The sequence below is a fragment of the Tyto alba genome, unplaced genomic scaffold (assembly GCF_018691265.1).
Source record: "Tyto alba isolate M040663 unplaced genomic scaffold, T.alba_DEE_v4.0 Super-Scaffold_45, whole genome shotgun sequence".
Taxonomy (NCBI): Eukaryota; Metazoa; Chordata; class Aves; order Strigiformes; family Tytonidae; genus Tyto; species Tyto alba.
In genome coordinates, this window is record NW_024881321.1 from 17,799,615 (window position 1) to 17,827,579 (window position 27,965).

A 27,965-nucleotide genomic window follows, 5' to 3' on the forward strand; every position below is an offset into this window, starting at 1 on the left:
AACGTGCTGTTACGACAACCGTTTTAACCCTCTCCAGAAAAAAAAAAAAAAAAAAAAAAAATCTGTAGCTTGAGCTCAAGAGCTGCTCTCTGTAATTTGAGATTGCGTGTTAGATTATTTGGGCAGAGAGGGGTCGTGTAGCACAGCAGGTCACAACCCACAACAGTCTGAACTGACCCAAAACCTGTTGTGTTAGCAATATTTTAATAGTGTTACAAGCAACTATGCTCAGTTCCTGAGCAAAGTATTTTTTTTTTTCCCCAGTTTAATCATCTGGTTTATGTATTTTGGTTTCTCAGATGTAATTTTCAGTTTCTGACTTGGAAAGACCTCAAATATACTTCCTCCCACAGCATCCTAAAATGAGCTATTCTTAGAACAGGCTGGCTAATACAGAAAGTCTTACGTAGACTGGACACCAGCTTTAATATTTGCTACAATGGTACAAGTTAAAGCCAGAAGGGAATTGCTTTCCCAAGTTGACAATTTTCACACGCTTTAACATCTGATTTATGTTGCTGTACAGCAGATTGGGGTAGTTGGATGATGAATAACGGCCACATTTTTTGGATCACAAACCTCAAAATTTCTTGTCCCTCAGTCTGCACCCTTCAGCTGAGAATGTTTTTTTGCGATTTTGTGCTCCAGCACTGCGGGATGGCAGTTCGGGAGCCACAAGGCTCCTCTCGCAGCACAGTGGGGAGAAGACCCATTTGCTTCCTGGCAGCTGCGCTGGCACTGGTTTAATGCGGCAATGAGCTGCTCATTTTCTGCCCGTTCAGTTCTGTGAGCCGCCTCTAATTTAAGTGACAGCGCTCATACAGATACCACTGTTGGCACAAAGGAAGGGGGAATAGCTGCTCGGGGGCGAGAGGCCAGGAGGACTGCTCACTCCTTTTGGGAGCGGTGGGGTAGAGGATTCCTCCAGAGCATGAAGCTGCAATTCAGTCACTTGAGTGCAAAGACCAGTTCAAACTACCAGGGAAGTGAACTGAACGCTGGGCTTGTGCTAAAGCAGTGGCAAAACCCCCTCCTGTGTTCTGTTACGATGATTTTAGATGGGATAATCATGCAAGGGCTCTGATGAAGCAGCCTAAGGGGGAGGCTGCAACGCACTGAAGTGCTGCAGCTGCTTCCAAACACCATCACTGAGACTATTAGATCCCTTTGTGTTATGTTTGTATACAACCTACCAAAGCCAGGCTGTGGACAACCACCTAGGCTTTTAGGTGCTGTAGTGATACAAATAATTAATCCTAACCAGGAAACAAGAAGACAATCACGTGAATACATTTAAAAAATCAAGCAAAAAGAGGCTGAAATTCTTTTGAGCAATGACAGATCCACTGAATTTCTCACGTTGTTCCAATGGAGCAAGAAGCCTTCACCTGAAGATGCTACAGAGCTTGGGTTTAGCTACTGAGGATGCACGTCAATCTTTGCAAATTATTTTATCAGGTGGAACAGTGAGGAACAAAATGTGAAAAATTAATCTGAAATTCTTAAATTGTCACCATTGTGTCAGTTACGTAAAGCTGTTTGGTTTCTCCTTCAGTTGGGTGATTTGCTTAATATGTTACGAGATCTGGTTATTTTGACCTAATTTATTTTTATTATTGAATTCTTTATACAAATCCCTTATAAGACAAAATTAATCTATATAAACTCTACCACTAATATTGTAACTACCTTCAAAATCAAGTTCTCAGATGTTAATCCAAAATTTTCACGCTTTCTTCTCGCTTCAGCTTTTTATGTGTGTCTAAATTGATTCTTCACAGTAATCCCTTTTAGCTGTCCATTACGTTTATCCATTTACTTCATCAATTCCTTTCTTATCCTTTAATCTGCCTACCACTTTTTATCCCATCTCATTAATAGTGTTTCATTAGAAACTCAGTCTCTTAGTTACATAACTTTTCTTTCTGAAGTTGGTCCTCTCTCCTCATTTCTTTTCAGGTGTAAGATTTCATGCACCTTTAAGTTAAAACTTCCAAATTTCTTTCATATTGAGCATAGTATTCCTTTGCCTGGGACCTCTGTAGGTAGTTAAGGCTTGGCGGTGGGAAGATGTCGCGCTGTACGGGAAGGTAGGACCCCTCTCCGGACAGCCAGTAGCGTTTGGCTCGTGGTGTAAGCAGACGGAAGTGACGTTGTAAACCCAAGCTATATAATGGTGTGCCACACAGCAATAAATGCCATTTGCCATCCACCACATTGGTGTCTGTGAGCTGACAGCCCGAGCGGCCTGGGGTTGGTCACCACGCCTTCTGAAGGCAACAACCTCGGACTTGCTCCTCATGTAATTTCTCCCGTAACGGTAACAAAAGCATCATCCTCTAATTCTTTGCACAATATAGTTAGGAATGAACCTGAACTATAGAATCCTTATAGCTCAGTTAATGGGAATCAGGGACTTTGGGACAGAGAAGAAAACAACTTTCCATAGCCCTTAATCACAGACCGTTGACAATACATGTCTGTTCTTGATGAAAAAGTAGTTTCTCTCCAGGTCATCCCAACTGGAAAGAAGTGTAAATACAGCACCCATGCAGAGACACGACTGTCAAAGCTGCTGATCAGAGGCCACAATTTCTACTAAATTCCTTTTTTTATTATTATTGGCCAAGCTTCTTGAAACAGATTGTAAAATTCAAAGTGAAAACTATATTAGAAGATCTAAAGTCTATAAAGTACTATGGTCAATAACTGCTATAGCATGTGCTGCAAGTACATGCTCAATTGGTCAAATAAAACCAATTGCATACCCAGTCAGACTTTTCGGAATTGTTAATAACCTGTCATTGATTTTTGTTGACTGAATAGACATTGGGCACAAAAATCTCCTAAAATAAGGTATATTTTTGAAGTGACCAAACACAGATAAAGTTAACTAAATGCCTCTGAACATTTTGGATTCGATATGCTTGTCGATGAAGTACTACATATACAGATTATTTTTCCAAATAGAACGCATAAGTGTATTTCCTTCTGTTTATTAAAGGAAGTACGTTTTGTTCATTAAGACAGTACCTTGATAATGTATACTGTTTCTGCGCATGGCACCACAGTAACCGTTTCATGCCGTATCTGGATCATCAGTTCATATTCAGTGTTAAAGGATTTAAACCTGCAAAATGGTAAGCAACCACAGTTCTCAGTAATTTCTTAAGGAGCAGAGACACCTCAGCATCTCACATGATCAGACTGTTAATTGCTAGTAATTATACATCCCCTTAAGCTTTCTAGCCACAATTTTAATTGCAGAAAAAATATTATTAGAGGAGCTGTAGACTTGACTTTACAATCCCCTAATTTATGCATAACTTCTATCAACTTGGAGTAGAGTACTTTATTTCAGTAATATGCCCTGTCGCTGGAATTGCTTCTCATCCTACTGCTTTTTTAAGAATGCTCTCACTTAGCTCTCTGGGATTTCAAGGCCCAGTACCATATTTGCATTATTTTTAACTAGTCAAATTTTATTTTACTCTCAGATCACCTTCTAGTAAGATCTGAGACATAGACATTTTTACTTTAGAAAACATTTTATTAATTTAAACTACCCAGTCTTATTTGAAGACTCTGATGAATCAACTTTTGGAAATATAATTGAAGTATTAAAAAGTAAGTTCAGTAGAACGTGCACGTTACCAAGGTTTTAAACTCTAGCTGCTAGAGAAACTTTGATGCCTCCTCTATTAGGTATGTAAAAACATCACTAGAAATAATGAAAATTGTGTATTTTGCAGGATGTATAGAGGTTATTATAGTTTAAAATGTACTGCCAAAGGTTTGAGTAAGACGTATCAGTCTTGTAGAGACATGTCAATAGCAGGAGACACTCATTGCAATTTGTACACATTAAAAATTATGAAAAATTAATCTGATAGGGGGTTGGGTGGTTTGTTGTGCTTTTTTTGGTTGTTTTGTTTTTTGTTTTTTTTTTTTTTTCCTTCTCAAATGACACTAAGCATTTTTGATCGTAATGACAGATTATAATTTGTTCTGCCAGTAAGAACCACTCCAAAACAGATTTAGGGGAACTGGAATGAGCAAAGTTCGTAAGAGAATAATCCCTAACTAGAAATTTCATAAACATCCCTAGAATTTAAGGCGACCCATCACATTTTCTGTCAGTGTTCAGTGTACTGTTATTCAATTTAATGTAGCACTAATAAAGACACACAATTTATTGAATCATCATTTTTCTCTACAAAGAAGCATTTGATTGTGTAAAGACTCATATTTTTGTCATATTTTCATGTAACAGTCATCCCATGAAACTTTGACACAGCAGACTTTGAATCCAGTGAAGAACAATGGTTTTTGTTTAAAACTAAGTTTTAATCTTGAGTCCTGTGTGCTTACACGTGATTACAGCATCTTTTCAGGTGGAAACATTTGCAATTTGTTGGGCTTTTTGGTAGTTGGTTTTGGTTTGGTGTTTTTGTTTGTTTGTTTGTTTTTTGTTTTTTTTTGTTGGTTTTTTGTTTGTTTTTGTTTGTTTGTTTGGTTGGTTGGTTGTTTTTTTTTAAGGTTTCTCCCCCCAAAAAGGTTATCAGATCAGTTTACTAAAATCCCTGTTGTTGAGACACTACAGAGTGTGGTGGCTGTTAGAAGCTCAGGCCAGTTGTAAAACTAGTTACTGCAGGAGATAGAGCAACATCTGCAACAAGAACTTCCACATTCCCAGTTATTTCTGCTTTCATATAAAGGAGACATTTACTTCCCTACTATTCCCTGACCACTGCAGTAACATACAAAGAAGAGGAAAAAAATGAGGAAGAGACTACTGCAGCTGCTGGAGTCTACTTCTCTCCCTGACAGTGTCCACTATCTCTACCTTGTTTTGTGATTTGGAAGGGATCCTGGTCTACTCCAAGTCTCCAGCAGTGGAAACAAACAGAATTTCTTGTCATTGCCAAAGCTAGAAGGCACATCTTGATACTATTCCACAAGTATATTACTATAAAGGATGAACCACAGGTGAGAAAGGTTAGCACATCAGTAGTAGAGTGCAGAAATAATGCGGAAGAGAGATGCTTCAGAAGGCAAGAGTATTTCAACTTCAAAGGTCACAAATTATATCTGTGCAAGAGGAAAATACAAATACCATTAAGACTTCAACAGTGTATCACTATTAAAATGTCATTGCAGCTTCACAACTCAGTACTGTATGTCTGGTAAGAAAACGTACAGTTTACCATGAACAACAGGGCACTTGTAATCCCAACTCAATACGAAGAATGGTGCCAGTGTAGCTGCCCAAAAAACCCGAAACCAAAACAGATGGGAACCCCGAACAGATGGAAACCCCTTAATCTTACTTCTAATCATCCTTGGCTCACTCCTAGGTACACCAACATCTGTTGTCTTGACTCTGTTGACTGCTGAACATCTCTTGTCTTCCCACATTCCCAACTGAGAGAAGCAGCATTGCGCAGCACAGGGTTGATTCATGCAAGACACACACTTAGATTCCCCCACTCATTTTAAATGTCAACTTTAACACCCCTCTCAAGCTTCAGGCACAGTTGCAGCAACCAGTACTTGCCAGTTCAGAAGGATTGCTGGGAAGGAAGCCTGTCTTGCTTTAAATAGACCAAGGTCTCAGATAAATATTTTTTTTCAACCACCTGTAAACTGCCTAAGACACAGCAGTGAAGACATTCATGGGGAACAGAAAAATCCTTTGCAGCTTCAGTAGTACCAAGAACACTGGAGCATTATTTTTCAGATTCAGAGGTAATTCACAGGGGAATGAAGCAACAGGACCACTTTCAAAGGCAGAGAAGCATACTCCCAAGTGTGGCATAAAGGCACTGAAAGCTAGGCTGCATAACAGAATACTGAAGAAGGATTTTAGAGTGGTTAAACTGCATGAAAACATTGGATAAAGAAATGCAATTGCTACACAGAGGAGAAAACCAGGAGTCCTTATCCCACTGTCAGACATGCTCTCAAATGATTACCATGTATCAAGACTATATGTAACAGTGCCACCTGGTGACCGATGGTATGACAAATTCCTCTTAAAATACAAGACAGCACAGAAATTTATTGTATGAAATAACGGAATACCCCTTATTTTTTAATAGGCATATTAAATCTTACTGTTCCAAAGCTCAGTATGTAAAGTACAAAACTAACACTAAAACTTCCAATTTATTTATATAACAACATTTTTAACGTAAACACTAGAAGAGTACTTGGAAACTATGCCACCTACAGATATCAAACACAAATTCTCAAGTTAGGGCAGCTAGACTGCAATTAGCCATAGGAAGAAAATGCAGTACAGGGAGGAAGAAACCCAGAAACACTAAAATTAGCCTTCACGGAAAAGATCTGCAATCTCAGCTTACTTTCTCAATGACACAAAGTCATAAATAATTAACAAAGATATCCCAGTAACTCAGATCGAATGGCAGGTAATTTCTCCACCTTCCCTCAGAAAAGTCCTGGAAATGAGAGTCAGTAAATCTTTCAAAGCATCCAGGACTGGGTATGAGGAGTGCTGAGCATCATCCCTTGCATGCTTCCTCATGCGCTCAAGCAACTCAAGCACCATGAGCGGAGCTGGATGAGCATACATGGACAGTGCTGCATCATAAAATGAAACATTTGAGCAAAATTGAACAGCAACAAGCAAATCCAGTTGTTTATGAGATGACCGAGCCTCAGGAAGGGAGGACTGTAGCAGCATACCATGCAAGCTCAACCCAGGCTGAAGCACTCGTCATGTCATGTCCTGACCTGCACAGATCCAACTGCTTAATCGAGTGAGTACCCAGTAAGCTAACAGCCCAACAAGCAGCAATAACATTTTACTGAAAATCTGTCTGGGAAATGAGCATTACCGTGATTAACCACAGAGTACTGGATAGGATACAGGCTGCTGAATTTCAAGTCCCTCCCCTGCCGTTGCAAAGGTTCTTCAGAGATGGGGCATTTTTTGCTGCAGGTATATTAAGTATCTCAGGCATTTTTGTGTGTTAGCTCTTGCCAGTACTAGAATAAACAGAGCGCTGCACGCCTGTGCAAAGGAGTGGAAATTACCCTCTCACTATACCCACAGTTAGGAGGGTAATAAAACGTTCAAATATGATAGGGAACAAGGCAAACAAAAAGAAGAAACAATATTCTTCCTCTCCCCTAGTTTATCATCTCTCTAGCTTTGTTTTTAATTGGTCCAAGCTAATGTATCTTCAGGTGTTCAAATAGAGTACAAAGGTTTGAAAACAGGACGGTAGAAAATAAAGTGGGATGAGCTCACAATGAACAAGGTTACATACCTTTAAAATGTGGTTAAAGAAAGGCAGTACAATTTTGTGGAAGCAGGAACAGAGACATGCTTTTCCTTTGACCATGACTAGGCTAAAGTGTGCACAAGCTGAATATATAAAGCACTAGTATACAGGTATGACTACAGCTATTTGTGCAATCTTTCTGTGGGTCTATCTCCATTTTTCTACCAAACAGCTTTCTGCGAGTGGGCTGGTTTTGAAACTAATGAAAAAAAAAAGGTCGTGATGAAGAGGACAGTCATTGTCAGAAGATTCCTTCATTATTCCGTGCCTTGGGTTTGCTTACTGTTTAAGACCCTCTTCCTTTCTCTTGCTCTGTTCCAGGAAAATGTTGAAAAGAAAAATTGTTTACTTGTCTCCTAAATACAGTTAAGGAAAGAAAACCACTTGAATGCAATTTCCTGCAAAATTTCATTAGTCTGTGTTCTCTGTTTTTTCCTGGTTCAATACAGCATTTTGTCTAGCTGTAAGTAATTGATACAAATATTTCTTGTAGCCTGCAGCTACCTCTCAGCTCCTTGGTACCCCATCACAGAGAAAGACTGCATATGTCTGAACTTCATCCTAAGTTAATAAAGAAAGAAGTTCTGTCAGTCTAGTCCTAAACTTTACCCCTTATATTATTTATGAGACACATTCATGCAGTAGGCTTAAAACAAAATACAGACAATTTTTATCTTTGTTACCTATATGTTTAATGACTGTGGACTTACAAAAATATTGATGTTGTACAATTTCATATCAATCAACAAGTAGGATTAAGAACACACAGGGACTCCTGATTCTCTTTGAAAAGATCTGGTTTCTGCACATATAGACAATTCAACATCTTGTTTGAACATGCCAATATTGCTACCCTGCAAATTGTTAGGGTTTTTTTTCTGTTATTAAAGTACTTAATTCTTCCATTACTCAGCACAGGAATTCCTACTGATAGTGATCAAGACAAATCTCAGAAGTTTGAGTACATAGCCAACTTTTAATCACATCTCCTAGATGTCCATAAACACCTCTGAAAATTCTCAGACAGTAAGCTGGTATAACAATCATGCCCAGGCATCTTCCAGAGTTAACACATACTGGAGTTCAGAGACATTTCAAAAATATTCATTAATATTTCTAGAATATCTGACCTCACAATATGTAACAAAGACTGCCAACTGTCTCCTCTTGGTGATGGACCAAGCAAAAATGGTAACAAAGTTTCATCATTATCATCCACTGCCTACTAAACTATTGTTTCTAGAAGTTAAGACATTAATTAAATCTTTCCCATCAAGTTCCAATGAAGGCACAAATATTTCAAGCTATATGAAGAACTTAAGTGCATTAGAACAAATGCAAAGTATTTGTAAGGCTCCAGCTTTACTAAAAAAGTATTCTTCTGGAACTCTTGGCACTGATGTAAACCAATTCATTTACTAGGCCAAAGCATGACAATGTTTTCCAGTATACTTAGCCTTCCACTCCAACTTGTGCAAATTAAAAAAACAAAACAAACAAACCAACAAAAAAACAGCTGCTCACATCACTTTTCCACAGAGGGAAGAACATTTGTACTATGTTCAGACCCGAGCCCTTCCATACAGGCAAGGGAAAAGGTAAGTCTGTTCCTGAAACCGTTTTGTGACATTCTGTTGAGGGCCCCATAAGAGAGTAATCTCCTCTCCCCAGCCACAAAGCAAACTCTTCAGACTTCATCAGCACAAAGGAAGTATCATCCAGAGCAATGGCCACAGCACGAAACTTTTACTATCTGTTGTTAAAGCCAACACTGTTTTGCTTATTTAGGCTTCTAAGCAACTCAAGTACTGCTTTTATGCACCATGCGTAATGCCCAAATAGTGGGGGTGTATCTGTTGCTGCATGCAATACACTCAACGTGCTGCAGTCTGTTTTCATGACACAAAAAGGCAGGCATAACCAGAATCTGTGACTTTCAGCCAGCTTCTAAAAAAGTTACTAAAAAAACCCCCACGTAAGTGGGTTAGAAAGATAGGTGTTGTCCCTTAAGGGGGCCTGAAATCACTTGAGGATCTGTCCCAACAAAACTGGTTCTCAGTCTCTACCATTCTGAAGTTGCAGCATAAACTTCAGTCTGCTTATCAGTATGAATCATCTCTCTCCAGATTTACTTGCTCTACTACACCACCAGCACACCCTGAAACGCAACAGTTGTTTTTATTACAACCCATTACTTTTGCAGTTTGTATTCTGTTTATGGAAAACTCAAGAAAAAGCGAAACAACAAAAAAAAAGAGCATGCAAGCACACTGGGTTTATCACTTGCCCTCTGGAAAAGCCCCCATTCTTCAGAATCAAAGTTAAAATTTTGCTGGTTAGGACACTCTCTGAGAGCAAGTGACCAGTGGACTCCTGCCACACAATACAACGAGCAAAGAAACCTTGCTGACTTTCAGTGTAGTCCTTTCTCTGATGTGCTTGGATAACATTCCAGCCTGAATTTTCAAGTTTCCTCTTGACTCTTCTAGTTCAGAGCTTGGAGTGAGGCAACTACACCAATATTCTAATTTAATTAGAAAGCAGACTGCCAATCAAAACATCAAGCAGAATGCCACAGATGAGAGTTGGATTAAATGCAAAAGCAAAAATATATTAAAGTGCTTTTGAATTAAATTCACCTGTCTACCTTTATTTAAAATTAGCCTCAGGGCTTCATTTCAGAGAATACATTTTGGGTCTCCAGAAAAGCTTAATACATTAACTCAGTTTTTATAAGCTTAAGTGGTAGGAAATAAGTATTTGAAATAATAAAGCTGTTAGGATAAGCACATTCTCCAGTTACTAAAAGAAGACTGGAAGCCAGGTCTGCAAATATGTGTAGCTAACTACTTGACATCGATATTCTTCAAGAGTAACTGTATGCTTGTTACGTGTAACTTCATATATTCCTTATACTTAATAATATTGTTGAGTTCAAGTGCATCTCAATTTTACAGACAAAGTGTTAGCATGGGATTTTACACTTCTCTCTATCTTCCCAGTCAACATTTTCAGGTGTCTTTCTGCACTACAGAGTTAAATGTGTAGTTTCTTACTCTTGGATATTAGAAAGTCTACAGCGATGCTTCTCCATTCACATCCTGATCGTTTGTCTACCAGGATGAACAAAGCTGAGCGTATTTTCACAAACACTGCAGAGTTAGCTTCAAGCACTCAAAAGTGAAGAAACCTTCACAGCAATGCAAGGATGATGCTGACAAATACCTGTTCAAAAGACAAGGATACATACCTTGTCAAACAATGGCACTTTATTCCCTGTGCAGAACAGAAAGTTTACTTGATCTAAGTCTGTCCAAAATTCAGTGTAAATAAGAGTTCTCTTCAAACTGTTTCAAGAACAGCTGCCATTTCCTTGAACTGTCTGAAGAAGTTCTGAAAAGAAAGAGTAAAGATAAATTTCAGTTGCTTGGAAAAAAGCTCAAACTGTACTTCAAACTAGCATGTTAGGAAAAACCCACAATCCACGCTTCTTACATTCTCTCTTTCCTCCAGTTACAATTTGCAGCTTAAACTGTAAGTTTGTGCTTTTCTTTTTGTGAGCTGATTGGCATTTGGACACATTCACTATTAAAGCTACACAGGCTTTATTTGCATGGGTTTGCCTATTAATAGAAGACGCTATAAAAGAAAAGTAGCTCTTCACCACAACAAAAAACAAAACAAAACACCAAAAGACCTTCTCACATAAGTGTTTCTATTCCCAGCTGAAATCATCCAGGCTTCTCAAGTGTAGCATCCATTTCTTGTAGTAGTTGAGCAAATTATTAAACAGGTTTCAGCCAGAATGAATACAACATTTCACAATACCTAAGGATTCAAAATATGCTTCTCAAATTCTTGCCAACCCAACTCCAAAGATTTATTTATTTGTAAGCTTGTACAATACTCTTAAGTGATGTATTCGCCCTTTAAAAAGGACTGACAACAGAAATGCCACACTTATGCAAAATTAAACAAAGTTACGTAAATTCATAGATGAAGGCATAGCAGTTAAGAGCCAGTGATAACAAAGCAGACTGACCTCCATTCCTAATTATTAGCAAGTGTAAAGCTTAACTCAAGTTTTAGATTTTGAGGCTGGGGCACAGTTCCATAGATTTAGAATATTCCATACATTTTTAATAAGGCAGAGTGACAGCTGACAAGATTGATCCAAAAGTCTTTACATCTTCAGTTAATTTATTTCTAAAAGAACAGATTAATTACTGCTAAATTAACCTTTTCTGATAGTGATGTAGAACTAAATGCTATGAAGCAAGTATTTATCATCAGTGTTTTAAATAATTATTTAATACTTCACCTCTGAATGACTGTATTGGTAAATAAGCAACATAAATGTATATGTCAAGGTACACAGTTGCTCCTTCACAATATCACTGTTGCTTTTAAGAGACTGAATCAAGTAAGACTGATTACAAACCTTGAACTGTGGGATCGTCATTTCAAAAGATCTGTCTGTTATTTGTCCTGAAGGGTTTGCAACTTTTATTGTCATTGTAACATAAGGATACTTCAGAGACCTGCAGCTGTCGGAGCTCATCGCAACTCCCAGTTTCCATTTAATATCTACAAACTACAAAGAAGAAAAATAGTTGGAAACAGTTTTGTTGGATGGATGTTTTATAGACATCTAGAGCTCATATCCAAATGTGAAACAAACATACACATTCAGATATTACTGGGAATACAGAATCATCTGTTCTTCCTTTTAATAGTGGAAAAAATAAACAATTTAGTAAGTTACTTAATCTGTTTTCCTTTTTCAAGTACTGTCAATAGTCAAATATGGTCTACTTAAAGTTCTAGTAAGAGGAGCTTGAGCCACAGAGTTTACCTGGCTTGTATATCATTTGTGCTTTTGTAATTTTATTTTTTTTAGAAGCTTCTAAATCTTCTAAATCAAGTGGAAACATGAGAAAAACTTCAGGCAGTGCAAAAAGAAAAATTATAATAGCAATAATAGAAAAAAATTAAGGCATTTCATAACTGTATTTTATATAAATCAAAGTACATCATAAATACATTTCAGATGGGTAAGTTACCATTGTTAGCCTTTCATGGTAGGCAGAACTGTTGAATAAAGAAATGAAAAAAGCCCTTATAAGCTTATTATCAAGCCTCAGACAAAGATTTTTTTTTCCCCTATTTCTGTGCTCTTAAACTGTTGTTAGAAAACAAGATCTTAAAATGCAAATACACTGTGTTATTTTTTCAAAATGTAAAAAAGGAATGTTAGAAATTGACAGAAAGCAAGTTTAAATTTTTTTTAAAGATAAGGGAGACAAAGAAGAAAACAATCAAGTGTTGGTGTTACCAACTCTAAAGAACAATGCAAATTACATTTAAAACAGCTTTACATAAACTGCTAATACAATTGTCTGCCACACTGACTGCCACTTGCCTTCCCTAATAGTACTATGAAGCACTAAGTTTTAAAAAAGGTATGAAATGTGACTATCATCCAAACGGTAATACTGGAAAACTGTTCAGCATTAGATAAAACTTTATTGTATATGATTCTTTAACTGGGTAGACATTTGGCAACATATATATAGGAAAACTTTCAGCAACTGAGATACCACCATGTGCTTGACAACACAACGTACACAATGAAGCACTGACATTTCTGGAAAATTAATAGTTCAACTGCACTTTGTCATTTAGTTACCTGCCCCACTGTGGCCATATCTCTTGCATCTTCTGAAACACCAATCGATTTACCCTCTTCATTCCATACATGACGAATAACTTGAACTGCATGTTTTGGCAGCACGCTCACTGCACTGCCCAAGGTGGTGATGAGTTCTTCTGTAGAGAGATTGTTTCTGGCTGCTGTGCTATAGGTGTAGCCAAAGAACACTGCATCAGTTTAATTCTCCACCAACTTAATAAAACTCCTCACTTCACCCTCAAATAGGCAATTTTTTACTTCTGCTTTATGTGTCTATGTACTTTACAATAATTAGGCAGCCTGTGGGTTGTTTTTCTTTTTTCCAGAATATTTTACTAATCTTTTGTATCCACAGATAAAAAAAAACATGACTTGACTTTTAATGTGTCTTAATATGCAGAGAGCAAGCTTTGCTGGGCTTGCACAACACACAACATTAAGACAAAAATAATCACAGCCTTCAAGTGCTCTTGCAATTGAAAAATGCATAATCCACTGAAAAGACGTGCAGATAGCAGTTAAACAACATTATTTAGAAACAAGACAATTTAATTAAACTTTTAGGAGAGGTAATTTAAGTATCACCAAAAGGCAAGTAAAGACCTCCAGGTGATGGTATAATTGGTACTAACAGGAGTCAAATGATGCAATAAACACAACTGAAAAGGCAGCAAGTCTAGAGGAAACTTGCCACTTGATTTCCTCTACAGAAACAGGTTACAAAAAATTCCCACCCAAGGTTTGTTCATGCAGATCTACTCCTCTTGAAGGACCAACCCTTTTTTTTATTAATGTCTCTAAGCAGCATGGTCTAATATAATGTAAGGCTTTATATTTTATAGAGGAAAATGTAGTATGTTAGATTTCTACTGGTGTATTTTCTTCAATCATATTCATGTTACATAAAATGTTTAGATACTACATATTAAAAGAACAAGCAAGATCTTGAAAATTTTATCTCTGAAAATAAAAAAAAAAAACTACAGCTAAACAAGAGCTGAAAATACTAGCTAAAAACTCCACCTCTATCACGACAGAGCTCAACATTATAAAATAGCGTGCCCTTCAAACAGGCACAAATGCTGGTTTCTACTCTCTGAGAAACAAGAAGTTTTTAGAACTCACTTCTTGCGGGCAAAGGCCTAGCTGACTTAGCTTTAGAACTGAGCTTAATTTCCTTTTATTTTGCTAGTAGTTCTAAAGCTTGCAGACAGGATCTGAGAACAACTTCCTCCTCCTAGTTTTTTTGATACAAAAAGTGAGACTATATATTAAGTAACTACACATTTTTTAAGAACTTCAACTAAGCCCAGAAGTTCCTTTTTGCGAACCGAGAGTTACAAACTTCAGCCCTTTTCTCAAATCAGTAATTTTACACCCACGTTTGATGTCACTTTTTAATACCACTATTAATTTGGGGTGGAGGGAAAAAGATGTGAGACATGGTAAATTATATTGTGCTTACCTAAATAGAAAAGAAACAATGTTAGCTATTTTTGCCAGGTCATCAACATTAATCTCAATCCCCGACGTTTGAATTCTCTAGAAACAGAATGTTCAAACAATTACAACAAATAATAAACTATGCATTAATAAAAACCTCTTTGTGTATAGATACAGACACAAAAAACGTGACTCAGAGAATGTATAATTTACAGCATATATAGCTAATACACTTGCTTACAAGTGGTAGTATCCAAACTTACCTGACACAGCTCAGCTGTATTTACACCTGGGATCTTATGGTTCAGATGTTGAATTATTTGTTCACACTGTAAAGAAAGTAAATTTGAAAATATTATTAATGCATAGTTTAATATACAAGACAAAGCTAGTTTTCATACTCGGAGATTACAAAACAAAGAAGAAAACTGGTTAATGCAAAAATATACAACGGGAAGATGACTTAAATGAAGAGCAAATAATAAAGTCATTGAAATGACTGCTTTTAAAATTACATAAAATCCAAGAAAAGCAAATCAACTCATTCAAGACTTTTAGTTACTACCACACTAGCTATTCCTACAAAACACACCATTTTCATACTAACTGAACAGCTGCCATGTTAAAGTGCACAGCACAGTAAATAAGCTGAACATTTTCCAAACAAGCTAGTTTGACATGTTATTTAATTGAAAGGGCAAAAATACATTCTTTAAACTCTTCTGTGATAAAAACATAAATTTAAAGCAATCCCATTGCTCTTAGCAAAACTGGCCCATTTCAAGTCATGTCAATCTAAGCTACCACATCCATAACATTCCCTTTGCAACAGACAAAAAAACAGAAGACCTTAAATAAAGTGGTTTCCTTGAATCAAAAAGTGCCAGGAGCCCTTCCACATCCCATTTATTACCCTACTTACCAGTTCTGCAAAAAAGTCTTGCGGTATTAAATTAATCTTATCTGCTGCACCACTAACATCTGAAATACACAAGCGGTTGCAATCAGAAGCAAATCCTTAAAACGTTACAGTTGTAAACCTAGTGTTTTTCTGAAGAATTCCTAGGTAATCACGCACATATTTACATAAAACCAAAGCTTTCTCTAAGGGAGCTCGTCCCGAAGGACACTAACGTAACCTGCTCAGCATCCCAAGTAAAGCCAAATAGGCCCGAGAGCCCCAGGCTGAGCCTGTGCAACTGCCGTTTGCCAGCTCCGAGCAACGCCCCCGGCCCCGCACCGAGCCCCTCGGCGTCGCGGGCAGCCGGGCACGCAGGGGAGGGCCGCTGCCCTCCCGGAGGCTTCGCTTCTCCATCCCTCAGGCCGGCGCCCTGCCCACCGGGAGGAACGCCTCACCCCGTGGCTCCGGGTGCGGCGGCCCCTTTGGGTAAGCCCTCAGGAGAGCGGGGGAGGGCCTGCAAGCCGCGGCCCGGCCGCACTCCCCTCCACGGCCCCGCGTGGGCCCCATCTCCCCTCACCCAGCGCCTGCAGCCCCCGCGCCGCCGAGCCGCCCGCCATGGCGCCGCGTCCCCGCCGAGGCCCAGCTTCCGCCACACAGCCCTCGCCGCCCTGATTGGCTACCGGCGATACCGGAACGAGGCAGGGCCGGCGAGCCGCCTCCGTATTGGCTGGCGGGCCGGGAGCCCGCTCGCGCGCAGGCCGGTGTCCCTCCCTCGCTCTGGCGGCGGCGGCTCGTTCTGCGCGAAGTGAATCGCTTCTTAAATCGCTACAACTAAAAGCGGGGCTGCGTTTTAAGAGGCAGTGGGGTCTACGGTTGTTAGGGGGAGAGGGTCGCCTGCGGGCGGGGGGGGCTCAGGGTCTCCCCCCGCATCGCCTGCGGCCGGCCCGTGGGCCCCCTGGGACGGGTGAGAACCGCCTGGGGAAGGCGGTTGGAAATGGCGGTTGGAGTCGCCGCCAGCTGGCGCAACGAGGTGTTGGGTTGCGGGGTTCGTCGGTAACTGGCGCCAGGGGTTTCTCGGTGCTCGTTGTTGCAGTCTCAGGTCCGTGAGTCCCGCGCTGAGCTGTGCGTGTGCGGCACGGAAGGTGTACCGAACTCGGTACGTGGAGCGATTGTCCTGCGCGCAGGTGGACTGGGGAATCGGCCCGTACACCTACACGTAAGCTCTGCAGTTGTGGATGATTTGCGTCGATCAGCTATGTCCTCGGTTTTGTGGTAAAATAGCTGTATTTGTAAAACGACAGCTAGCACCATATTCAGTCAGCTTTTCACACTGAACTTGAGTTTGGGGTGTAGCAGGAGCCCTAAAACAACACTGATCCTTCACCAGTTTCACCTTTTAAAAACAGCTAATATTCTTAGATTTTTCTAGTCATAAGTTTTACATTTACTTTTTTTATATTGTAATGTTATAATCTCAGTACATCTACTGTAAAACTGTAACGCAATAGTGAAACGTAACTTCTCATGTACTAGTGCTGGCTAGGTTAAAATTATGTACTTACAATAAATGTTAAAGAATTTAGAATATATTTCAGGAGAAGGATAATTATTATGGAATGTGGTAAGTGTCTACTAGCTTTATACATCTATAGCTTGTTTGATCTTGGCCTCTCCCTTTTTAAAGTATCTAATTAAGTGTGCAAATATTTTTGAGTAGTATGTGTTTTCATGACATGAATATCAAAACACCAGCAATGTACATACTGGTGAGATCTGCCTCTGATAGCAAGGACTTGACTTAAAATTCTCTTTGTTCTTAACTTTTGTAAGTCTATTACATTGTTATCTAGAGAACTTTACATATTATTTTATATTACAATTTCATCATGTCTCCTGGTAGTGCCTTTAGCACTACAACTGATATTCATTACATTACTTTTAATTCTCTAAGATGTGAAGATAGTTTTGAAGTTGGATATCTTGGTGGTTTGGTAATTACAGAATCATTTGCTGAAATTTTGAGTTATTTTGGGGTTATTTTCATCAATGTGTAAATGTGTTTAGTTCCTTAAATTTGGAAGAGAAGGTGGTGAAGTATGTAAGGATTTTGGCTCGTCTGCCCATCCACAGAATTAAACTGTATGTTTAGAAAATCCTGCCTGCTGTAAGTGTGCTCTGTGAAGCTTTTTGTGGCAGAGGAGGGTAAGTGGGGACTGTGATAGTGATCTGGCAGCACAGGCCCATCTTGTAGCTAGGTGAGGACTGAGAACTTGGTATAGAAACTGGAAGACAAATCTCGTGAGCTACCAGTAGACTGGATTGCTGGCAAGATACACTGCAGTATTGTTGATGGGTCAATACAGAAGCTTCAGGCACAGGCACCGTTGTAGTCCTGCTGATTACAGGGGGCTGAAATAAAATGTGAACATCATTAAGTAATTTACTCCACTGCGTAAATTTGACATTCACAGAACGGGGTGAGAGTTGCATCAATGCTCTCTGAAGAAGTACACCAAGTTCTTTTACAAAGCTTTAGGCAGATGGGAGGACGTGTCACCCATTAACGGGGTTTCTCCAGTACCTGGGCTGTCAACCGTAGGTACCCCCAACACCCTGCCCTTCTGGCTGCCTGGCGCTGTGGTACTCCCATCTCCACCGTACCTAGAAACACCCAGTCACTCACATTCTACTTCTTCCTTCTCTCGAGGGACTCGGATTTGCCTGTAAACTGGCACAGTTTCTATCTTTCCTGCAGCCCCAGGCCTTTCCACTCCGGTGCTGGGTCGGCCTGGAGCTCCAGCTCCTGGGCTTCCACAAACACCTTGTCGCAGGTCCCCCGCTGAAAGCACACGGCCGGTGGGCAGAAGCGATAGGGGCGGGCTGGGGCCAAAAAATTTCGCGCTCCTGTATTTTTAGCTTTTCTGAATCACCTCACTACCTGCCGGAGGTCGTTTCCGAGGGGCCCGGCTGCGCGTTAGCGCCAGGTAACCGCCGGGGGCGGGGGCGGGGCCTGTTCCTAGCGGGGGCGGGGGCGCCCCCTGGCGGCTCCTGGCACACCGTGCGGGGCCCTGGCGATTGGGAGCGCGGCGGCCAAGGCTCCACCCTCTGCCCAGCTGGGAGAGTCCATTGCCTGGGGAGGGGGGGGGGGGGTAAGAGACAAGAGAGTGGGGAAGGGGGGAATTTTTGCGCCATTAATACCCGGAAGAACGCAGGGGAAAAAGGCGTTCCTCACCGTGAGCGCCGCTCCGCAGCGGCTGAGGTGTGCGTGGGGGCGTTGGAGAGTTGTTTTCCTCCGCTTCGCCCCCGCCCCCATTCCCGCGCGTCTCGGTGGTGCGGTCCCGGGTCAGGTCTGAGGCGAGGCGGCGCGCGGCGCTGTCAGTGCCGCGCCGCCAGGTTCAGCCCCGCGCCGGTACCGGGAGCCGCCGCCCCGCCGCCATGGAGCCCCATCGCTGGCTGCCCCTGGAGGCCAACCCCGACGTGAGTGCCCGGCTTCGGGGCGGGGGGGGAGCCGCTGTGTGCGCGGGAGGGCGGGCGGGCTGGCTGGCAGCTGGCGGGAGGGAGGGAGGATGGAGGAGGGGAGAGGGCTCGGAGCCGCTCCGGGCTCAGCATCGCGGGCTGGTGGGGGGCAGAGAACGGGGGAGGTCTTAGCCCGCAGATCTAAATGAGGGTCTTAACGCCTTTCTGTTTTCTGCTTTCCTTTCAGGTCACGAATCAGGTAAGCAGCTTTTATTTGAGGTAACCTTTAGCTTCTCTGCAGTTTTAGGCCCACCTCCTTTCCTTCTTCTGTAGTAAAGGCTCTTGATTCTCCAACGAGAGTAACCCCTTCCTTCTCCATGGGTGCCTTCTCTCTTCTAACACTGGACCGTAGTGCAACCTCCTCTGAAACCCCCCAGTACATAGTGTCATGTACAGATACTGTATGAAAGAAAAAAACAGTCGAAGGAAAGAGAATAGATGTAGTCTGGCTATTAATGTAATGTAGTCTCTGATGTGTTTCAAGGTGGGTTTTAACTCATTAAATAATGAATAAAACACTATTATATATTTATATATAAAGTGTCCCGGTTCTGGACCTGTACATGACGGCTTTGTGCACTTGTATGGATCTGCTTACATCCCTGTGTCACAGTCTTTCTTCTTTGGCTGACTATAAGAAATAATGTCATTTAACCATCTTTGCACTTTGCTGCTTATTCATGACAATATCTGCCATAATGTGTTGCAGCTTTTTGTTAACATAGTAGAAACCATACTTGAGAAAGGAGGCTTGTTCTAGACCGCAAAACAACATAGGTACTAGATAAACTTTACCTGCAGGGAAATCACACATACTTCAATCCTGCATCATGTTCTTAGTAATAATTTTGAGTATTTTTAATTGAGCATTTGAGGTCAGATGTTGATTCCAGCAGACATGTTGATAATGTTAAGGGTGGTGCTTAAGCCAAAACACTGAACCTCCCAACGGTGCGATAACATTCTTAAAACTGTATCATTGAAATGTTTTGGAGATAAAGAATTTCTGTGTGTGAAGAATGTATTTTTTAGTTGTAGTTGTTGTAATATACTGAGTCTGCAGGATGTTATTTGATGCTGGGTCATTTTGTACTTGGCTTTATAGTTTCCTAGGACATGTAATTTTACAATTCTTATGGTATTGCTGCTGTGAAGCAATTTGGGAACTTTTTAAACCCAGTCCTGAATGTAATTAACAACCTTTCCTGGGACCTTTTATTGAATGTCTGCTGTATTTTCCTCATGTTTTAGATTTTTAAAATTTTTTAAATTCAGAGACTAAATTCCAGTTTTGAAGAAAATAAATATGAATAAATGAGTAGTAGAATTTAAAATTCTCTAACTTATCACTTTCTAGATGTTGAGATGTGCTCATCATGGTACAAATAAAGTCCTGACAGCTCTAAAGTAGAAATTGAGGAGGGAAAACTAGTGACTTTTAAAATCTGAAATATCTTGTATCACTACATGTTTATATTAGATGGAAAAAATCCTAGAAGGATGTTAAATGAACAATTCTAAGTGCGTTCAACATCTGTCTCTCTTACCTATTGATGATGGATGATATATATCAGTTGTGGATGATTGTGGATTATAGGAACTTTTACTCCACAAGGATTTTCTTATTAATATTTCTGTACAGAAAATACCAATTTAGACCGGTTAGACTTCCTCCTTCACTATATTTTGCCAGTCTTAACTGGGCAGTGATGGTTGTTATTACCTAGACTGAGAGATGTATATTTAAAAAAAGGCAGGGGGGGAGGGAGAAAATGGGCAGTGTTGAATACACCTTGCATTATTAGTCATTGTTCTTTTAATCTCATCGGTACAGTCGTAACCGGTATGACAGCAGGGCTGTTAGTCACAAGTTATTCATATCCTGCTTACAACACGATCCCTTATTACAACATTAATAGTAATTTGAGATTCAAATGAAATTGTGAACACGTTTTTAAGAAACCCTCTTGAGTTAATTGCAAGGACGGACCTTTTTGTGTGGTACTCTGTGCCATGCTTTGTAAAATATTCTAGAATTCTTCAGGATTTTAAACCCCCCAATGCTGTGCCCCTAACAGCTGTAATAGTAGTGTCTAATAGTAGCTTAATAAATTAATCTCTTTACACAGACATCTAGCCATGTGTTTCTGGATGTTTTTTTATTGCTATTTGTTTTTTTTCTTAATTTGTATTTTGTTTGTTTTACTTGAGTGTTAGACTATCCTTGGAACATATTTGTTAGTATTAAGGTTATTTCTAGGTGTGGTAGTGAACTTTTAAAACCAAAACAAATTCAAATCACCTTTAAGATGTGTAAATTCTGAAGTATTAGATTGTAGTCAGAACTGTCATTACGATTTAACAAATGCTTAGCCTATTTTGGTTATTGTACCAATCGTTTTATTCCCTTTTTTTAGTAGTAACTAGAAAGGAAATGTACTAAGTGCAGGTTCATTTGTTTTTGATCTGTTATTACTATACTGTGTGCTCTCTTGTTTTGAAACATAAGTTGTGAGTTTCAGACTCTTTCAATCTTTGTGGTAGAAATTCAGGCTATAATGGAGAAGAACTGATATTTCTCAATTATAGGGTATGTGGAATCTTTCCAAAGTACCTTGAAGGTTTTTCTCTGTCTGGAAGCATTTATGTTATATTACAAGTCTAGGGATTTCTAAATCCTTAGTGTATATAGGACCTCTCTTTGTGCATATGTGTTAGAATTATTTAAAGGTTCTGAAACTGGATGGTGAGGATAAATAGGAATATTGTTTCTTAGCTTTAAAGATTTCCAGTGGCAGTGACTCACTTGGAGTACCACAGCCACATATCTGTAGTGCTGGTTGTAAGAGAGAACTCAGCATACTTAAATGTACCATACAGTGCTAATATAATTGTCACAATACTTTTTTTTTTTCTTTTCCACTTTTATGGTCTAATAGAATGAACTGTTGTCTACCTCTGTTACAGAAAGAGTTGATGATTCAGCATTTACAAAGCTCCACTTTGTGTACAGTGTTGACAGGGGATGGTTTCTTTTCTTTGACCTTCAGCTGTGGGGCCTGATGTGACCAGTGCTACCCGTCCCGAATCTCTTATGAGACTTTCTCCACTAATGAGAGAGAGAAGGCAAGAAAATTAGGTTTATCTGCCCACTGTTTGCAAGAGGATGTTTGGCCGTGTCTCTTGTTCTCAGTTTCTTCTACCACCAAAAAAAAAAGTCAGACTGCATACAAATTTCTGGAGTGAAAAGATCAGACACAAGCTGATTGTTCATCAACATGATGTCACTTTTGTCTGGCTTTCAACCCTCAATTGATTCCCTAGCAAGCATAGATAAACAAAAAGGTAGAATTGGTGGATATCTTTCTTGATCTACCACCTTTCTTCATTCTCTCTTACTTTTCTTCATCTCATATGTTCTAAGAAATATCTTTACTTCCTAGATAAGGTGCTATGTCAACTCATGCCTTCATTATATCCAGATAAGGATAGGGTATTTGTCTGTATCTGATTATGAAGCTCCAGCACTAGCTTCAGGTAGTTCAGAGTTAAACTATTGAGAGTTGGCTGTGGCTTGGGTTTCTCTGGCCACATAGGGTTTACTTGCCAGTCCTTAGTTACCTTCCAGCATTGTTTTCAGGCCTTTGAGTCAGCTACATAAAGAAATAAATTTTGGTCCGTGGACACCCTTGACAGCTGTGATTTTAAGGTTACAGGGGCAATAAAGATCACAAAACATAGATCAAAAGGCAGGAACTGGATACAGCCAGTCTTCACCCAGTTATGGAACACATTTCTTAAGGGTGTGAGGAAAATACAGAGATTGATTAATTACCTCGAGGAAGTAAACTTTACTCTTCGTAAAAGGTCTTTCCATTTTATGATCTCCGCAACGCTATCACACAAGCTTTCTCAAAAGAAAGCCCTACTGATCAAAGTAATTGAAAAGGTAGTGCCAACGTTTCCTGAAGTGTGTTGGGTGGTGGTACTCGTAGATGAGTTACTGTTTTGGAGTGAAAAGATGTCAGATGGGAAGCTAGGCTTACTTATTTTGGAAGCTTACTTATTTTGTCAGATGGGAAGCTAGGCTTACTTATTTTTTTTTTTTTTCAGTTGCTGGGTGGGAGAAGGGAGTTTAACTCTTCTGTTGTAAGCAGGGTGGGAACAGCGAAGATAGTGTGCATGCGTGGAAAACAGCCTGTTGTTATGAGTGTAGCCTCAGAAAGTGGAAGACCAGGACTTCAGTTTGTGTCTTTCTGTAAAGAGAATGCCCCAAAAAGCCTTCCACAGAGCCAACAAAGGGGAAGTGTTGAGGCTGTGGCACAGCATAACGAAGTGTAAGCACAAAGACAAATATGAAGCAATTGTAGATGGCCACTGTGAGATGACTTGTTGAATGGCTTCTTCTAATTTAAAATATCTCAAGCTATATGGACGACCTCTTACTGAGTTTAAATAGGTAGATATGTTGCAAAGAGAAAATTGTAATTTGTTTTGGGGTTTAGAGCATTGCTTATACAAATAGTTGAAAGATTGACTGTTGTCCTGGGTTGAGTGAGTGGTGGAGTTTTTTGGTGGCAGGGGAGGGGGCTATCGGGGCGGCCCCCTGTGAGAAGCTTCTCGAAGCTCCCCCAGCTCCACGTCAGCTCCACCTCTGTTTGGGAAATGGAGCCAATCGGCTGCGCCTCTGCGATAACGTATTTAAGAAGGGACGTGGTGACGGGCAGTGGGACTTGTGAGGAGGAGTCGCTGCAGCTGCATGAACACCAAGGTCAGTGGAGGAACGGAGGAAGAAAGGAGGGGGGAGGTGTGCCAGAGCAGAGACCCCCCTGTATCCTGTGGGGAGACAGCAGGGCGGCCCCCCCTGCCACCCATGGAGATCTACGGTGGAGCAGACATTGATTTATGGCCTGTTGCTCCTGCCTGATTGATCAAGGTTCTGTGCCCGAAGAAGGCTGGGGTCTCATGGGAAAAGGCAGCCCCGCTGCTGTAATTCAGTGCTGGGAGGATTGCAGCATGCGGGGGAGTCCCACGCCAGAGCAGCTCGGGAAGGGCTGCAGCCGTGGGAGAGAATCCAGTCGGAGGAAGTTAGTGACCCATGACGGAGCAGTGTGGGGAACGCTGCGGCACATGGGAGGAATTCATGTCGGAGAAAGTTTGTGGAGGACTGTCTCCTGTGAGAGGGGGACCACGATGGAGCAGGGGGGAACAAGTTTTGGACTGGGGAGGAGGTAGAGATATCGGGAGCAGAGCTGAGCCCGGGAAGAAGGGAGGGGTGGGGGGAAGGTGTTCTCAAGATGTGGCAATGCTTCTCACTGTCCTACTCTGTTATGTGTTGTTAGTGTCTGTAATAAATGTATGGGGTTTTTTTCTTCCCCTAATGAGTCTGCCTTTTGCTCGTGATCATAAAAGGGGGATTTTTCCCCCATCCCAGTCCTATCTTGAACCCCAAGCCTGGCTCTCTGTCCCTTCTCATTGCCGGAGGGGAAGGGAGAGAGAGCTGCTGCATTGTGGTTGGCTGCCAATCAGGCCTAAACCACGACAACTGTCTTCATACATTCCTCAGTAATTAAAAGCTAAGAAAACCATGTGTTTAATTTCTCTGTACTTGTTACTTGTGGCCTTTTATTACACTCTTCCTTGCTCAGTTTCTTATTTATGTTTCAATGACATAAACTAAAAACTGTAACAAGGAAAGCCCTACTGTCTCAAACACTGTTTAAGTGAATGGGGTGGTACAAACTGGAAGATAAGTGGTGATGGTTCTTGTGATAGGTTATCTTGATGCACTGAAGATGCTGTTCCCTGCTGCTGCATTTTCCTCGGCTTCAAGAACCAGTAGAATCCAATTGTTTTAGTACACTGTAAAAAATAATGTGTATAACAGCTTATTTGGAGGAGTGGATTGATCTGGCTTGTGCCTGTTATGAATAATTGTTTAGGTCATCGAGAAAGGTCTCTGAGTGTCTTTCAAAGCATAATGTGGTGTCCTGGTTTGAACCAGTGGCTCAGTAGCTGCCCCTCAGGACTCTGGAGCATTCTAAAGCTCTCGCTCACTGGGGTGGTTTTGGAGGACGCCTGGGTGAGTTGGTTAGCCTTGGCTTTCTGTGCGCTCTGCATTGCATTGCTGCCTGTGTGATGTCCTGGTTCAATATATATGGCAGTGCCTGGGCATACCAAGTATTAAATTTTGAAACTGCTTGATGGCTATGTTAAAAATATATACCTCTGATTGTGAAGATAGGAGCACAAACTATAAGTCAGTGCTGCTCTTTTAGACACCCTGAAGAAACTAACACAATTGGAAGGATAAGAATTTTGCAGGTTTTCAGACATTTTCGATGAAGTTTAAAGTGTTCTCTTTTTTTCCTCCTTTGTTACAAATTTTGAAAAAAATAATTTAAAAAAAGTTTGTGATGATGAATGGGCTATATTCCTTGAACTTCATTATGAGGTCCTGAAATACAGCACTTGAGGATATTAAAGAACTTGTAATAAATCTTGAATTCCCCAAGTAAGTTTATTAAAATGGAGCATCCCTTGTTTGGTCAAGACCATATTGTGGCCAGTCTATGTGAAGAGTAGTTAGCAGAGGAGAAGAACGCACCTCATGTAAGTTACAGCCCTGTATTTGCCACTGTTATGCCTTTTGACCTGCTGTATAGAACTAAAATTTCTACAGCTGCTGCCATCTTGTCACATCGGTCATTTGGATTAATGGTCAGAAAGATGCCTTCTCTAAAACGTATTGAAAAATGATCCCTTCGTTTTAATTCCATAAATGTCATAATGAAATAATTAAGAAATATATCCTTATAATACCCAAACAATGAAATGTTATTCCCTTATTTCTATAAAGGACTTTTACTTCTGAAACAGTTTTTTCTAATAAGCCTCTAGAATTGATTTATAAGGAATTGAAAGCAAAATATTGTTAATTTATATTTGTAATACGGCCGAATGCAACCATCTATTTGTGGATATTTATAAACTGCAATATAAGTGTTTCTCTGTTTTGTTTTCCTGGTAATAATTTGATCAGTCATATTTTATGCACTGTTTTACTATTTGCTAGGGAAAAAGATTAGCCTCAATTTAACAAAGTGCCAAATTCATATGTTTTAATGAAAAAGTTACAAAATACTGCTTAATTGGCTTACTTAAATGTAGTCCTTGCAGTTTCCTGAAGCTACAGGCATGTTTCATTTTTGCAGAAGAAAGTCTTAACTGTGTGTTTGTTGTGACGCAGAGATGCTTTAATCCACTGAACAGAAGTACAATGAAATGTAGACTCTGCTGATGTCTTGGTTTGCACTGCATTTAGAAGAGGATTACAGCAGTTGGTTCTTCCCACAAAAACTCTTGGGTTTTTGCATCTGAGTGTCTGGAAATGTTTGTGCATTTTGCCACTTCTGTGTTTTCATGGTTCCAATTTGTGTACAAATGCCACAATAAAATGTGGAAAACTCAGTCTTGAGTATAATGCCTTAGTATTTAGAATGTGGCATTCTTGAAATATTTGTAAATACCGTTCAACTTTAAATGCACCTAAATTTCAGAGTCCATTTTGTTTCAGTGTTTGTCCTCACTGTTTTTACATACAAGTGATAAAGTGGAGAAGAGCATCGCTACTTCAGACAATATTTAAATTGTACATTAACTACTTCAGAAGTTTTCTGCTAAAATAAGTTGCACCCATACTTTTCCTTACCCCACCTAGCCTTTTCACATCTCCATCAGCTCCATAAATCAAATCTTCTTACTGGCTGCGTAACTGTGTTGGCAGAAGTACTATTTTAAACTGCTGAAGTCAAGTCTCCTGAGTCAAAGTGTTGCTAGGTTGCCTTTGTCCACTGGGTTTCCATTCTACTTTTGAGGCTCTTTAAAAAGAATTAAATAAGCATGAGGTTTGTTTTGGGTTGGTTTGGGTTTTTTTTTTGCACTGAATAAATTTCATGAATGTTAAAGTTAGCAAGTATGCAAGTATGCCTTGGAGCAAAAGATAACTGCTGTGTGCTTCTCTGTGCTAAACAGTAGGTTAAAGGAGTGATACTGAGAATGAAAACCGCGTGCCTCATATTGTATAGGTAACGTGCCTAAATATGCTTATTGTAATGTTTTTGCTATTAACTAACATTTAGAGGCACATTTACAGTTTGTGGTGATTTAGAATAGAATTGGGTAGGCTGGAAGGGACTTCTTGAATTCTGTAGTCCGACAGTGTTCTGTTCAAAACAAGTTGCTCAGGAACTTGTCAAGTTCTGAATTCCTCAAAGGATGTAGACTCCACGTCCTCCTGGGCAGCCTGTGCTAGTGGTTGACCATGGTCATTATTTTTTAAATTTATTTTTAAATGTTTTCCTTATCAAGGTCAAATTCCATGTGTCCTAACCTATGTCCATTGTTCCTCATTGTTCTACTTGGCACGGCTGAGATAAGTCTGTCTCCATCTTCACTGCATTTCCCCTTAGCTTGCTGAAAACAGTAATAATCAGGTGAGAAGGAAGGGCCTCCTGCAATATGGGGAAAAAATTAGAAATGCAGATAAGTGGTGTTTGTGTGTAAAGTAATTTCAAAAGTGATTTTTTTGTCTAATGGTTAGCTGAGCCAGTGAAAAACCATGAATGCATTTTAATACAAGAAGAGACAACTGAAAATACGACACCAATCAGTAAAAATAAAGCTCTGAAAAAGTTAATAAACTAGATACAGACATATGTGGTGTGTCTGTTGTTCTCCCAGAGCTCATATAAGACTTTGCAATGTAGCCAAATATCTTTTTTTTTTTTCTAAGGTAAATGCTTGAAGACACGAGACACGAGTTAAGTGTATGTGATGTGATCAGCAATGTGATAAGCAGTGACTGAAAAAGAGTATCTAATACTCTATTGTGCAGATCTAGAGACATATAAAGCTGTTTTATGTTAACCTGAGTATGTATTATCAATAAGCTAAGAGAAAGTAAACAGCTGAGAGTGAGCCCTCCGATACAGTGAAGTACCCAAACTTCTTCATCTAGTAGGTATCTGTAGAATAAAATTGCTTGGATAATCACTGAATAATTGGAATGCAAAGCAGCAGAGCTCCCTCCCTATGAATG

At 40.1% G+C, this 27,965-nt stretch overlaps 2 protein-coding genes across 2 annotated transcripts in view; one reads left to right on the plus strand and one right to left on the minus strand.

Moving 5' to 3' along the window:
• Window positions 1-7,980: 7,980 nt before the first annotated feature.
• COMMD6 (COMM domain containing 6) lies at window positions 7,981-16,052 on the minus strand. The gene is made up of 7 exons (XM_042805828.1): window positions 15,927-16,052; window positions 15,371-15,429; window positions 14,712-14,777; window positions 14,471-14,547; window positions 13,003-13,171; window positions 11,755-11,907; window positions 7,981-10,706 (listed from the first exon to the last, which is right to left on the minus strand). The coding sequence occupies exons 1-7, from the start codon at window positions 15,964-15,966 to the stop codon at window positions 10,656-10,658; spliced, it is 615 nt and encodes a 204-aa protein (XP_042661762.1). The 5' UTR covers window positions 15,967-16,052; the 3' UTR covers window positions 7,981-10,655.
• Window positions 16,053-18,574: 2,522 nt separating this feature from the next.
• UCHL3 (ubiquitin C-terminal hydrolase L3) overlaps window positions 18,575-27,965 on the plus strand; it is a 46,068-nt gene continuing 36,677 nt past the window's right edge. The window contains exons 1-2 of the mRNA XM_032985939.2: window positions 18,575-18,826; window positions 19,053-19,064. Coding sequence (XP_032841830.2) covers window positions 18,785-18,826; window positions 19,053-19,064 — 54 coding nt within the window. The 5' untranslated portion in view covers window positions 18,575-18,784. The remainder of the gene's footprint in view (window positions 18,827-19,052; window positions 19,065-27,965) is intronic.

Coding starts and splice junctions, on each gene's coding strand:
- COMMD6 (XM_042805828.1), bottom strand. CDS start 15,966: ATGGCGGGCGGCTCGGCGGCGCGGGGGCTGCAGGCGCTGG. Junction 13,172..14,470: donor ATTGTTTCTTTTCTATTTAG/GTAAGCACAATA, acceptor CTACACCTATAG/CACAGCAGCCAGAAACAATC. Junction 11,908..13,002: donor ATATGGCCACAGTGGGGCAG/GTAACTAAATGA, acceptor TCTTCTTTGTAG/TTTGTAGATATTAAATGGAA.